Source organism: Lipomyces tetrasporus, assembly GCF_029532465.1.
Source record: "Lipomyces tetrasporus strain NRRL Y-64009 chromosome Unknown POJ06scaffold_13, whole genome shotgun sequence".
Classification (NCBI taxonomy): domain Eukaryota; kingdom Fungi; phylum Ascomycota; class Lipomycetes; order Lipomycetales; family Lipomycetaceae; genus Lipomyces; species Lipomyces tetrasporus.
Window position 1 is genome coordinate 174637 of NW_026611608.1, and position 13640 is coordinate 188276.

At 49.5% G+C, this 13640-nt stretch overlaps 6 protein-coding genes across 6 annotated transcripts; 3 read left to right on the top strand and 3 right to left on the bottom strand.

The window, feature by feature from the left end:
- Positions 1-88: 88 nt before the first annotated feature.
- On the bottom strand, positions 89-2828 carry POJ06DRAFT_203329 (uncharacterized protein; the record flags this gene model as incomplete). The annotated part of the gene is made up of 4 exons (XM_056185311.1): positions 89-2296; positions 2348-2473; positions 2537-2679; positions 2738-2828. 4 exons carry the CDS (start codon positions 2826-2828, stop codon positions 89-91), a joined length of 2568 nt encoding a protein of 855 aa, XP_056040094.1.
- A 3661-nt stretch (positions 2829-6489) lies between these two features.
- POJ06DRAFT_263036 (Glyoxalase/Bleomycin resistance protein/Dihydroxybiphenyl dioxygenase) lies at positions 6490-8074 on the bottom strand. The gene is made up of 5 exons (XM_056188822.1): positions 7873-8074; positions 7660-7821; positions 7401-7591; positions 7230-7348; positions 6490-7148 (listed from the first exon to the last, which is right to left on the bottom strand). The coding sequence occupies exons 1-5, from the start codon at positions 8043-8045 to the stop codon at positions 6702-6704; spliced, it is 1092 nt and encodes a 363-aa protein (XP_056040095.1). The 5' UTR covers positions 8046-8074; the 3' UTR covers positions 6490-6701.
- Positions 8075-8824: 750 nt separating this feature from the next.
- Positions 8825-10552, top strand: POJ06DRAFT_41971 (zinc-binding loop region of homing endonuclease-domain-containing protein). The gene has a single exon (XM_056191003.1). The coding sequence runs from the start codon at positions 9243-9245 to the stop codon at positions 10230-10232; it is 990 nt and encodes a 329-aa protein (XP_056040096.1). The 5' UTR covers positions 8825-9242; the 3' UTR covers positions 10233-10552.
- Positions 10553-10556: 4 nt separating this feature from the next.
- On the top strand, positions 10557-10841 carry POJ06DRAFT_271673 (uncharacterized protein; the record flags this gene model as incomplete). The annotated part of the gene is made up of 1 exon (XM_056189512.1): positions 10557-10841. One exon carries the CDS (start codon positions 10557-10559, stop codon positions 10839-10841), a length of 285 nt encoding a protein of 94 aa, XP_056040097.1.
- On the top strand, positions 10580-11691 carry POJ06DRAFT_41976 (uncharacterized protein). Its single transcript, XM_056191004.1, has 2 exons — positions 10580-11433; positions 11489-11691. The coding sequence occupies exons 1-2, from the start codon at positions 10873-10875 to the stop codon at positions 11636-11638; spliced, it is 711 nt and encodes a 236-aa protein (XP_056040098.1). The 5' UTR covers positions 10580-10872; the 3' UTR covers positions 11639-11691.
- Positions 11598-13615, bottom strand: POJ06DRAFT_41942 (uncharacterized protein). Its single transcript, XM_056191002.1, has 4 exons — positions 13185-13615; positions 13052-13127; positions 12962-13004; positions 11598-12906 (listed from the first exon to the last, which is right to left on the bottom strand). The coding sequence occupies exons 1-4, from the start codon at positions 13316-13318 to the stop codon at positions 11744-11746; spliced, it is 1416 nt and encodes a 471-aa protein (XP_056040099.1). The 5' UTR covers positions 13319-13615; the 3' UTR covers positions 11598-11743.
- Between the last annotated feature and the right edge of the window lie 25 nt (positions 13616-13640).

Sequence of the window (13640 nt, forward strand, 5' to 3'; positions counted from 1 at the left end):
TTTTGATCCCTGTAAAATGGCTTATCCTGCATGCATATAACTCCGAAATATATCCAATCTACACATATAGTACAGGACATGTACAAAATTAGTGAACATTAATATCAACGCCATTGGCTTTCTTCGCGCGGCTAGGCAACTCGTCGAACGCTCTCCTCCAAATATTCTTCGCCTTGTAGAGGTTCACAACGCGCAACCTTTCATTATCCAAGTGCGCATGATCGCTGGCCTGGCCACATGGTAACTGCGCCGCCGGCGCGTCAAACGATTTCTCGAGAAACCTTACAGCAGGGATGGTTCCTCCTTCGCGGATATATAATGGATCAGAACCCCATTCTTCCTTAACAGCGTTCGCAAGCGTCTTGAACGCGGCATTCTCAGGATCACCTAGCCACGCGTCTGCCTGTCGGTTAAGCTTGACGGACAAATGATTAGGAGACTTAAACGCCGCAAACTGCGAACCAAGATACTGTTGAAGTGCCGTGCTGACGATGTCGTTGTCTTGATCTGGCACAATGCGCAATGATACTGTCGCTGTCGCCTTGTGAGGGATAATCGTCTGATTCGGTGGCCCAGACACGACGATCGCGTGTATAGTGAGCGACGGCAAGCGCCATTTCGCCATCAGCAATTCTTTGGACAACCCGATCGATGAATTCTCGCCAATTTGCTCGTATAGCCGTTCTTCCGCCTCCGTGATCGGTCTCACTGGCTCGTAAAACCCCGGAACAAGGACCCTGCCAGAGTCATCTGTCAATTTGGCCAACAGCTTCGTCAAATCCATAAGTGGCTCCCGATCAGTACCTCCGTCGACGCCAGAATGCAAATCGGGCCGGTCGCTATTGATTTCGACAGTTAAATGAATCACACCCCGCAACCCGTAATTCAAGCAGGGCACTTCGTCGTCTAACCAGTACGAATTTGACAAGAGAATCCAGTCGATATCAGGGCCTATGAGATCCTTCTTGGCAGATACGGAAGCTTGAAATCCTTGCGATCCGCATTCCTCCTCGCCCTCGATCAGGAACACGACATTTGTGCGTAATTTTCCCTCTTGGAACAACTCCGCCGCCGCAAACACTGCGGCCAGAACGGGTCCTTTATTATCAGACACACCGCGACCATACAAGTACCCATTCAGACCAGACATTGAATGAGGATCAGTGTCCCATTTGCCGGAGCCGGACGCGTCAATCACATCGTAATGACCGTAAAACAGGACCGTTGTATCAGTCCTGTCGGATGCGTTTGCGGAAAAACGTCCGTATACGATCGGATTCCGATTATTTTCTGTAACAATCAAATGCGACACGGCACCAAACTTCTTCAAAAGTGACTTCAGAAAAGTTGCGCAGCGGCGGCAGTCGGCGAGATACTCCTCGGATCCCGAAACGGTCCGGAACGACACAAATGTAGCCAGAGACGCGAGAAGCTGGTCGTTTTCGAATGACAAGTCTGGTCGAATACATGGGAACGCGTCCGTGATATCCCATAGCGCGATCGAATCGTCATTTCCGCCGGTGATTAGCAGATTCCGGTTGGCGCGCTTGACTGTAATGGTCGACAGAATTAGGCCATCGTGACATTGCCAGCGACTTCCGAGCGTCATGTCCCGAGACCATTTCCGGACATATCCCGTTGCGCTCCCGCTGAATAGGCAGTTACCGTACGACGCAATAGAAAGAACGTCTCCTTGGTGTGCTTGTATGGACTTTATCATCTGAAACGCGTCCAGATCCCAGATGTTAATCACACCATCTGTCAGACCACAGTACAGAAATGTGTCCATAACCGTCATGCACAACACGCTAGTGCTGTTAGACAACTTCCGCACCTGGAATAGTGTCCCATTTCTCATTGCCCATATATTCACGTTCCCGTCACCGCCACCAGACAAGATATACTCTTCAGCAACGCCTAACGGTGTATGCGCCGGGGGTTGATAAATCTGCATGCAATAAACGTACCCAAAATGCGCGTACGGAACGACATTATGACACGGTAACTCTATCAACGTCTTCGCCACCGCAAGCTTAGTTTCTTTTGGCACGGGGCTGCTTTTGCCTCCCGGCCCAGATGAATTGAAAAACTTGCTGAACCTGTTTGACGGCAGGCCGGATCTGTCGAGCGACGTGTGCCGGTCGATGGTTGTCATGTTGCACCATTGAATTGACGCATTCTGTGACCCGAAGAACACTGTTTCAAGCACTTCGCTGTACAGAACAGCGAAAATGTCGCCAATATCAAACACTGAGTATATTGTGTATAATTCTTGCAGCGAGTCCGTGTCCCAGACCTACGAGTTCAGGTTAGATTCGCGCTCGCTAACATTGGCATGGTTGCTCACTTTTAGAATCGAATCACTGGCGCCGGAGAAAAGTAGCGACTTGCGGGTTGAGACAAAGAGACACAATACGCTTCCTCCATGGCCAGTCAAAGTGTCGACTTGCTGATACGTCTCAGTATCAAACACCTACAGCGCGTCCCGTTACATTAGACCGACAATACCCGAGCCTCATTGTACATATGGACATACCTGGATTTCGTTCCCGCCAGTTCCAGCAAATATGTACCTCTCCGACGCAACTAATGACAATATCGATTTCGACTGCTGCCATCTGTGGACTATGCTCGGGATATGCTCACTCGACGGCGCTTTCGCATCGGCTGGATACGATCCTGGACATAATCAGCCGCGCCCACACGTCAAACCCTGTTCAGAAAATAGGCTACAAACCGTCGTCATCTAGCGAAGGTGTGGTAATCCGCGAAAGTGGCCAAGCCTTTGCGCCCGAATCCGCGAAGAGCGCATGCGGGCCGTTGACCATGCCGTAAGTAGTCGACGGGGTGGCCTCCGAAGATTTCAATTGCGGCCACACCATAGTGTGCGAACACCTCCAAACATCAGCGTGTAGATCAGGAGCCCAAAATAGCGAATGTTTTCTAAATTCAGTTCGCCCGGCGGTTATAATCGCATGATCATCGGGCTAGTGCAGCTTGGTGAGTGGGGGGAATCGTAGGTGACCGTTTGTATCATCCGACATGGAATTTAGCGCCGCAATGACGGGATTGCGCAAATATGCAGCGCGTATGAGGCCTCAAGTGTCAGATTCTGTGAGGCCTTCGCCGAGTGATATATAGCCCCTGGGTTTTTGTCTGATGGCAGTCAGAAATATCTACGGCAGTCTTTTCAGCTTCTGTGTTTGACGAATAGATCAAGGCAACATCGGCTCCGGCTTCTGCGAGGCCACGAACAATCTCCAAACCAATGCCTCTAGCGCCTCCGGTCACGGCGGCGATTTTGCCTTTGAGCGAGAACTGTTGCAGCAGGAGTGCGTGAACGTCAGCTGGTTGAAAAAGAGGCATTTTGAGTCGCGTGAGGGTTTGGATGTAAAGTATAAACCGACAGGAATAGATCTAGGATGCAATCCTCTCGCTATAGATGGAGGACCTGGATTTAAACAGGATAATTTCCGGCAAATATTATTTCAAGAATGAGAGAAACTAGATGTGATTATGAGGCTGAGAATATGGCAAACCAGATGTTGTGGCAGTCTCGTGGATATTGCATCTCTATATATACGATTATTATGTCAGGCATTTATAATAGCTTGATTGTTCTTGGCAATCCACTGCCACTGCAGTCAGCTGACCGACGTTCTCGCTGATTACTCGCACTTACTTTGGTGAAACTTGCCATCGTGGATCCAGCTCGCCCTCAGTAACAATGAGCAAATCTCGGCCCACTTTAATGAAACTTGAAGATACATGAGCAGATTACGATGTCTTCATCGCCTAATAAAAGCTTGAGTAGTCGGGGCCCTGGGAGAAACCTGGCTCCGTTGACGAAGCGCGATGCTGGAATTGTCGGGTATGACTATTACATTACCAATTTACGGTTTTCATTGTGATGAAAGAGAGTCTAACTTCCGTTTTCAATAGATCGGAAGATTGCTTGTGATTAAGTTTCCCGGAGTGTCGCAGTTGCACTCTCTCAAAGCTCAAATGTCAGGGATATGGGCTGCGTCTCTCTTGGCAAGCTGATAAGGACTTTCGTCGCACAATTCTTGTAAGACTCGCTCCAGGTACCGAAAATCGGAAGTAGGTTCTGAAACCCTTTAATTCATCAACGCATCATCTGGGGATATCGAACTGCACAACTCCCTTATTACTCTAAAATCAAGTGCGTCATTTATTATTCCACAGCCGGATTGGGACCCTGCTCACTGATGAATTGCATCATCTACAGACAAAATACGAACCTCTAGATTGCTTGCCACTCGGCTGTCCGTCGCTTTGCTGTGGAGCCCAAATCCACTCACGGGCCACGAGCAGGATTTGGTATCATACTGTGTGTGACAAATCGTAATCTATCATGATAACTAAATTAACCTAAGGTTAGTCGTTACGGTTGTTTCCAATTCGTTGACTTCTATCAGAGTCGATGCGCAATGGCTTTGTCGCATACTTAAGCTCTCCTTTGCCGACGACTCTTTTTCTTCCGCTGCTGTTCTTCAAGCACTGCTTGCCTTATCTTCATTATATCTTTATGGCCACACGTCAGAGGCTGTGCGCTTGAAAGTGGCTGCTTTGTCTTCTTTGAACGCGTCTATGAAGTCTATGAAACGATTGGTGGGCCCAAAGGAAGCACAACAACATATTGCTGGGGGATACTACTTTGCGCTTTTGAGGTCTTGGCTTGTCTTATTTCAGTCTTATGCTTACTTTTCTGTGGAAATATTTTCCTTCCCTCGAAGACTTTTTTTCAATGGCCACTGTATGTTTCGGGTGCAAAGAGAATGCTAAGTGCAATAGATGACTGCGTACCAGCAATCGAAAAGGACACGGAACTGCTTCTGCTCTGGATGCACTACCATGACGTGTTGGGAAGGTTCACGTCACGGCATTGGCAACACGATACGGCGTAGCAGGTCGCTATCACTCGAAATCATAATTTGCATTGGATAATCTACCCTTGATTCCCAGAGGAAAGGAGCGTTGGCATCCCCTTAGTTTGCTTCGTCGCCTTGATCTAAACCATATCCAGGTGCTTGGCGTCTTAGGATGTTCTTTGGAGATGCTGGTTCTGATATCCCAGATGTGTTCCTATTCTCATTGTCGCAGACATGGAGCCCGTGTTCTAAGACAAGTCTGTTCAAGGTTCAGCCACATGCCATCAGCAAAGCTTCGATCGTCAGATCTTTCTTTTGCTGTACCGAGTTATTCTCTGGTCACTGCAGAGTGTTACTCTCCTTATGTGCACCTACATTACCCTATTGAGTATATAGTTGATATTTCAACAGATTCTTCATCACTTCCGTCATTCAAAAGACGGTAATCCAGACGCTGGCGGCTGGGTCGAGGACTACGATCATATTCGTTGACCAAACGAGTACACAAGCAAATATCGACGTTAACTATTCTAAGTGGTGGCGACACGGGAGGTTAGTCGACGTGACTCTAGCCCGCAAGGATGCTAAGCACTAGATATCAGTTTCTTGAATAGCACAACACCTCTCCTCCATCCTACCATTATCAAACATACGACACTATAGAGTATCGTGGATGATGATTGTAGTACTTGACAAACTGGTACATTCATCAGATCATTGTACCCTGAACCTCTGAGAGTGAAGCCCCTAACCACAGTGACGTCACGGAGCCTCATGCTACTTTGTCATTACCCTATGTCAGATTGGCCCATGCGTTATCCTAGCAGGATCACCTCAACCCTTACCAGTTCTATCGCCGACTATCACCCATTTCTGCACGCTTTCAGTATCTCAGTGTTCAGGCTCTGGCGATCATCGTTACGTATTGGCTGTGCGTCCAATCATCCGTTCTGCACTCGGTAGTGAACTACTTTCGGAACGACTTTCCGTACCGCTTGAACGATTTTGGCACATTGATTTGTTCTAAGTTACAGCATAGCAACTGCCTTTATGAGTGAAGTCGTAAATCTTAACGTCAGTAATTATAAGATAATACTTAATTACTTAGTCGATAATATCGGTCGCCAATGTACAGTTTATAAAGATTTAGGCAATTCTAGCAGGTCTGGATAACTGTGGCAGGGACGGAATCAATAAGTCAAATTAAACGCGCGCTGAGAGAGGTATTCTTAAACAAGAATAGTAGCTGCGAGTTTGATTATGGCACGATACATGTTAGGATTGTGCATGACAGTGGACACGTAGCTGGCGGTAGTTAGGTTCTTTCGTATTAAGAAATATGAGAATTAGACTCAACGTTACGATTCGTGGTTCGTAGTTCGTAAATTAGCGACATGCACCTACGTTGTGCGAGATTTGGACACAATCGGTAGACTACGAGTGACGAGTGTGTAGCGCTTTTGATTCAGCGGAACCCGTTAGATTGTCGTTTGAGGTTGAATAGCAGCGGGAAGGGATTTACTAGACATCGGAGCAATAAGTGAACGGGGAATCGATGCCGCGATGGGATGCCAATAACTCATGGGAATTTCACGAATATTTACGAATAATGCATATTTTATTTCCGAATATTATTGAAATAATTCTTTCTAAACCAGAAGACTTCAATTATTCGTATTAGCGACGGACAATGAGCCGGCAAATTGCACTTTAGCCACGACTTGATCAGAACTCAACAAAGAATAGGCTCAGACCGACATATATATTAATTTTAATTTACGAAGTTGACATAAACATCAGGGTTATCGATTACCAGTTCGCGTTCTTCTTGATGGCTTCGTTCTGGATGACCTCAACCCAGTAGTTATCCTCATCCAAGACGAACGCGACATTCTTCATGCGACCGTCGGTGAGCCGCTTCTTCCAATTAACTCCCAACTTCTCAAACCGCTCGCACGCCGCGTCAAGATCATCGACCGACACGCAAATATGTCCGAAACCTTGAGGCTGGTCGTTGCCGTTATGGTATCCCTTGAACTCCGGGTCCTTCTCGGTGCCCCAATTCCATGTTAGCTCGAGCACGCCTTCGAAGTTGTGCACGCCGACGCCGGAATTGATGACGAAGTTGGGGTCGTTGTTGTATCCGAGGAAGTAGAGTGTGAACTTGGCGGCCTCGTGTTCTGCCGTGCGGAAGAGCTTCATGCCGAGCACGTCCTGGTAGAACTTGAGCGACTTTTCGGGGTCTTTAACGCGGATCTAGAACGATGCTATTAGCACACGTACACCAATTGAGGTAAAAATTTAAACGATAGACTCCTCTCCGCCGGTGGATAATACCATGGTGTGATTAAGTCTGTAGGAGGACGGGTCGGTCACGCTTTCCACCTTTGGAACACGGCTCCAAATCAGCTCAACCCAGTATCCATCAGGGTCGAGTGCAAATGCAATGTCCTTCTCTATAGCTAACGTTAATCGATCGTTTTGCGCAACACACTTCGAAACACATACGTCGGCCGTCGGTAAGCTTTTTCTGGAAGTTAACACCAGAAGTCAAGAGCTTATCACACACAAGGTCCATGTTGTCAACCGAGATGCAGATATGTCCGAATCCACGGTACGGGTCCGCGTTGCCATTGTTGACCTTGTACTCCGGATCGCTCTCGGTGCCGTAGTTATGGGTGAGCTCCAGCACGCCCTCCCTGGACCGCGTCAGAACAATTGCACGACATAACGCAAATTCAATCCAGTCAATTGCAATTCATCCTACCTGTCAGTCCATTCCTTGCCGGCGTTCAACGCATTCGGGCCGTCAAAGACAAGGAAATATAGCGAGAACTTGGCCTCAGGGAAGTCCAAAGTCCTGATGAGCTTCATGCCGAAGTTGTCCTGATAGAACGCCAAAGACGCCTTCGGATCCTTCACACGGAGCCTATGTCCTGTCAGTACGCGACCTATACACTCGGCGGGTAATCAGGCATACATGGTGTGATTGAACTTATAAGTTGACGGATCAGTCATTTTGGCTAGTTGGGCTAGAAATCTGCGATTGTAGAGTTGACTAATACCGAGATGCTGTCGCCTCGAAAATATTGAACTCGAAGAACGGATGAATGTCGAGCAGGTGCGGACAATTATTATTGGTGAGCCAAACATGTAGTTGACAATCCTTGCCGCAGGTCGTCGTGTTCCATTTCGAGGGGTGGAGCGAGGTTTTCGTTTTATTTGAGAATAACTCCGGGCCGACGACAAAGCAGTGCCGGACACTTAGCCAGAATGAGGTTAGTCCGCGTAGATTAGAGATGGATGTGGTGGCGAGATAAGATAGGAGGCCCAATCATGGTTGGTAGCTCCGACACTCTCCCCGATTCTGGTATCGCCTGCATTACATATTTTACAATGGGTGTAAGACGATCCTACTGAATCGATTGTAATGAATTATCCGAACATTATCCCAGACAAGATGATTGTTCATACAATATGTTATGACATAGGCAGTGACGTCACACAGTATCATCGGTGCAAATTACAAACCGCAACTCCGTACAACTGCCAACCATCCTGTTCATAGACTGATTCTAACAGTATAATGGCAAATTGCACACATATTCCGATTGTAGCTATATCTTTGATACCGACGCAAGAGCAACCGGCGCCGCGACATAACAAGTGCAAAATAGTACAGAGCTTTTGACACTGATCTACGACCACTGCGTTATTCCAATTTATTTCTGACACTCGTCAGCAAAATACGTTGACAGCTCTCCTAATAATGCATGAATGACGACAGCGAGAAGTCGTTTCGGAACGACCAGAGGAACACAAGTGGACAGTCCCAACGAGCAACTTTCTTTGCCCGCGAACATAACATGCTCGCCCCTGAAAGGTTGCTGCGAAGTGGCATCGTGACCCTCGTCAGGATTTATCGTTACGGCGTGTATCGACTAATCTGTGGTGCTGCTGGGTCTTCCTCCAGAGCAATGCTGGTGACGCGCTTGGCGATGATATCCGGCTACCGACTGAGCTGAGAGACGACATGCCTTTTTTCAAACGGGGCGCCATTCATGGGCAACCGCGACGTGACGAACGTCCTAAAGGTGTAAAACTTTCGTCTAAAAAATTCGGAGACATCGTTGGCTTATCGTGAACGAAGTCTCCTCGCAACGGCGACCTTGTGCAACCACAGGTACCAGGCGCCAAATACGCACCGACACGCACCGCCAGTTGTTTCGTTATGATCCAACCTCACCTGCGCGCTAGCCCTTCTTCTTGTCAACCCAGTGAGTTTCTCTTGTTTAGTCTAATCTGGTCGCTATCGATCTATAGCACTCGTTATATCTTACGGTCGCCAAAATGAATGCTCATAAACTGGACAACATTACGCCCACGATGGCGAACGAGATCGTTCAGTCACGTTACCACAGGACCACGAGTCTCGGATGTTGGGAGTCAGGAAAGAAACCCCATCATGGCGGCTATGCCGTTGTCACCGTACGCGCAGGCGAGAAAGTGATCAGTCCTGGTCTGCACCAGATGGCTCTCATTGCGAGTGGTCGACATGACGAACTCAGACAGACTCTGCACGGTCACAGCTACGATGTCTCGCACCTTTGTCACAACCGGAAATGCTTCAATTCAGATCATTTGGTTGTTGAATCGAGACAAAACAATAGGAATCGACAGGCTTGCAATGGGCATAAGATCTTAGTAGGCGCTGGCTTCAGTTATCACCCGTGTGCCCACGGTAGCGTTGAAAAGATGCGCAAATGCATCCTACCTGTCCAGCACCTGCACGTCACAATGCCGAACTGTGCATCAACCGAAGAAACTCCAGTACCAGATCTAGTTGATACGGCGACAAGTAACAATGACGCTGATGCTAACAAATTTGACCATATTACGCCCGCGATGGCTCAGCAGCTCATCAATACATATCGCGCTGTCACGACTGACCTTGGATGCTGGGAGTCGAATTTGAATCGAGATAAAAGGGGCTACGTTCCGGTCCATCGAAGGAACCTACTCAGCAAAGGCCGAATTCACATGCACCAACTGGCTCTTATTGCCACTGATCGTGGCGCGGAACTGAAAACGACTCTCGGTAATACCAGCTTTAACGTCTCACATCTCTGCCATAATGGCATCTGCTTCAATCCCGATCACTTAGTTGTGGAATCGGAGCGAAACAATTTCAAACGCAGGACTTGTGTTGGCCATAAGGTTATACTTTACGGGGACTCCGAACACCACCCCTGTCGACATGACGAAGTAGAGACAATGCGCAAGTGCATTTTACCTCTTCTACGTCTGGAAGCTGGGGATCATGTGAATGGTTCAGTGTAAATCATGTGGCCATCTCACGTTCTTGTTGGCGACGTATTCACAGGCCAAGGACTGGAGATGGTCTTTTGGTGTTTGATGTGGATATCCTTTAATATCTTGCTCTTTTGCTTGCCGGGAGACAAAATATGGGTAGACATAGAATCACGGTTAGATCAACGGATTCTTCGTTAATGTAATTTAATGCTTAACCCACGAATAGTGTAAGAGCCAGATCCATCGGTATCTGAACTTGATCCTTTTGTGTGCGGGCGTGCGGTATCGCTGGCTCGACTCTACACTGTCGTCAACAGCAGCGGTGGCTCGCAAGTGCTGGACGCAGCCGGTATGGCTCCGCCGGCAAACCCGCAAGTCAAGAACTGGCACACCGTCGCAACAGAGCTCGGGTTCAGTGTGAAGGACGTGCCGGAGGCGCCTCAGCAACTCGCGCAGGCGTACAGTTGCGATTTAAAGGCGTATGAAGAGGAGCAGGCGGCCATCGCGTTGCGGCGAAAGCTACGGGAGCAGGCCGAAGCTGAAGCGGCGCTAACACAACTAGTGCTATCGCAACAGACGCAGGATCTGTCGTCATACCATCATCACCACCACCACCAACACCATCACCACCACTAATTGCTCATCAACAATAATAGATAATTAAGTAATGCTGAAATCTCGGCGTTTAACAACACTTCTCTCACAATCACTCACACCCGTGCCTTCTCCAATCGACACATTCACCCCATCCTCATCGCATGACAGTCCACAGGCGGACTCAGAACAATCGCAGCAAGCGCAAGAACAGCTCGTCGTCGACACGACAAAACTGCCAGCACCGCACACGCCCAAGATCGTCATGGCGATCCTGTTGACAACCACCGGCAGCCTGCTTGCCGCCTCGTCCCTAAACTCAAACCATTCGTCATCGTACTCGCTCGCGCTGCTCTCGCCTTCGGTCTCGCAAGTATCCACATCAGCCGGTTCCGCGTCCGGAATACTAGTCGGTAGCGGCCCAAGCGGAACGACAAACGTCGGAAGTCCGGGTGCGATAGTGGGGTCGCTTGCCAACGGGGCCATACATTTGTCCGATCTGTCGCCCAAGCCGAGGGTATACGCGTCCTACGCTGCTAGCGTCTGGCGAAGCTATTCTCGTGCCATCGGGTCCGGACATGTATTTGATGACGCGGTCGACACTGCCATGTCGTGGGTCGCCGTCGAAAATGAGGTAACCGATTTCGCATAAGAGTGTGTGATTGGATTGGCTAACACGACCGCACTAGGAATCGACAATAGTAGTAAAAGCGGTGTCCGGTCACATATTACTCGCCCTCGTAGGCGAACGGGGCGCGCCGGTGGGATTACTGCATGCACGAGCAACTGCAATGGCAAGCACTCTGTCCCAGGAGTTAAAAGGCTTCAGTTTTGAGTGATAGTTTGAGCATGGCATTCTTTCGGTCTGGAGTTTTGGTGTATGGCACAATATACTTGCATTACATAACGAGTACGAAACAAAAAAAAAGACATCGTACAACATACTAAACCTCTCTCCACGTCATCTGCGACTTTTCGACACTCGGCGTCTCGATCTTGTTCGCGTCGCCAAACGGATTGTCGTCTTCCTCGTCCTTGTTGCTGATGACCATCTTGGCCTTGAACTCCTGCAAAATCGGATTCTTGACCGGAATTGGCGGCGGCTTGCGTTTCTGCGCAAGCGACTCGGCCGTCGGACGGACCGGTTTCTGCGCGTCATCGTGCCCGGCAGATGGTGTTCGGTGATGCTGCGTCGATTTGCGCGGAGACGTAACCGACACCGACCGACGGCCGGCTCCTGGCGACTTTTCTCGCCTCGGCGCCGCCGTCTCGGACTCGGATTCGCTGTCGTAATCTTCAGAGTCAGAGTCGTGCACGATCGGCTGGCTCATCTTGTCGTAGAGCTGTAAGGCAGCAACGAGCTCCTCATTCGCGTGGATCAATGCGCCTATGTAGTCCTCTGACTCGATATTTTGTATATACCGAAGGACGATGCGGCGCAGCTGTCGGCATCGATTGAAGTTTTCGGTCGCTTTGATATTGTCTATCGCGAGCTCTCTTTCGCGGTTGATCAGCTTGAGCGCGTTTGACAAGTTCGTCGCCGCCGTGCCTGCTTCGGCTAGTGTTTGCAATAGCATCGGTTTTTCCTTTGCCAGATCAAACGCTGGCGCTTTTGGTCGCGACGACTTGGACTTGCCGTCTGCCCGACTAAGCGACCCTGACCGCGATGCCGACGCCGACCCAGACCCGGATGCGGGCGAGTTCCGCCCTTCTCTCTCGCGCTGCTCGCGCTGCTCCTCTTCAAGCTTCTTCTCTCGCGCCCGATCAGATCTAATCTCCTCTGGACTCCGCCGTCGGCTGCCCTCGCCCGGCCGACTCGGCTTCGGCGGTGCCGCCGCCGCTGCCGCGTCCGTTTCCCGGTCATGCTCGTGGTCATCATCCATATCCTCGTCCGGATCGACAAATGGCTGTTTCTTTGGCGGCGCCCGTTTCCGCTGTGGAAGCTGTTTATATAGCTGGGCGACCTGCGTCAACCCGGGCGTGTCTTTGTACGCCGCAGCCCATTGCACGCAGAGGCTGCTCATTTTCTTTTTGACGTCGGGGTCTGTAAAGTTGTCGGTTGCGAGGATCCGCATGCGTTCGAGGAGCGGTTCGTCTGCGAACTGGGCTTTGTGTTTAGTTAGTACCGATCTTCTAAAAATTCCCCGTCGGATAGCACATACTTTGGAATCGCTTTCCGCCATTTTCGATCAGGCAGTCGAGAACCTAAAATCGTCAGCTTGTCGACGACATTGTTGTGAAAGAGTACGCACGGTTAGAGCTCGCAATTGATTATGCACGCTACCGTACTTGAGTTTCTTCCGAATCGCTCGTGCCGCTTCCGTCGGCCTATTTCGTCAGTACTCGATGCCAGCAAGACGTTCAATCGCATCTAATCTGACTCACCCCGTTGGAGAAAGCCGAATGGTCTCAATGAGATCAAAGATGCCGGCGACATCGTCCTCCTCGAACTGGTCGGTCACAAGCCGGTCGATGGTGACCGTGATGGCCGTGTACGGGTGGTCAGTTAAAAATCCCATTCCAGTACGTCAACGATTATCTCGAACGGTGCAATGTTCCAAGGCACCATTTAATACAGCTGTCGTGGAATTGCACGATGCCAGCAACGCCTCTGTGGGTGCTGATGAGCTTATCGTTGGTTGCCTGTGCCGCATGCTATTGTCTAGTTCTATTATGGCTCGTCTACCACGACACGGCGCACGTGAACAATGCGCGGATTATAAGCGAGTCCTGTATTCTGCAACCCAGAATATTCAATCTGATACTGTGCCGTAGCCGTGCGAATGCGCCTGTGATGAATACGGCATACGTGCAGAATTGCGTTGTGGATGCTTCGGTTTT

Excerpts from the sequence above, each read along its gene's own strand:
- POJ06DRAFT_263036 (XM_056188822.1), bottom strand. The coding sequence starts at position 8,045 with ATGTTTGGCTCACCAATAATAATTGTCCGCACCTGCTCGACATTCATC. Across the intron at positions 7,822-7,872 it reads TATAAGTTCAATCACACCAT|GCTCCGTGTGAAGGATCCGA; the intron begins GTATGCCTGATT and ends GACAGGACATAG. Across the intron at positions 7,149-7,229 it reads ACAGACTTAATCACACCATG|ATCCGCGTTAAAGACCCCGA; the intron begins GTATTATCCACC and ends GCATCGTTCTAG.
- POJ06DRAFT_41971 (XM_056191003.1), top strand. The coding sequence starts at position 9,243 with ATGAATGCTCATAAACTGGACAACATTACGCCCACGATGGCGAACGAG.
- POJ06DRAFT_41976 (XM_056191004.1), top strand. The coding sequence starts at position 10,873 with ATGCTGAAATCTCGGCGTTTAACAACACTTCTCTCACAATCACTCACA. Across the intron at positions 11,434-11,488 it reads GGGTCGCCGTCGAAAATGAG|GAATCGACAATAGTAGTAAA; the intron begins GTAACCGATTTC and ends CGACCGCACTAG.
- POJ06DRAFT_41942 (XM_056191002.1), bottom strand. The coding sequence starts at position 13,318 with ATGGGATTTTTAACTGACCACCCGTACACGGCCATCACGGTCACCATC. Across the intron at positions 13,128-13,184 it reads ATTCGGCTTTCTCCAACGGG|GCCGACGGAAGCGGCACGAG; the intron begins GTGAGTCAGATT and ends CTGACGAAATAG. Across the intron at positions 13,005-13,051 it reads ATCAATTGCGAGCTCTAACC|GTTCTCGACTGCCTGATCGA; the intron begins GTGCGTACTCTT and ends TGACGATTTTAG.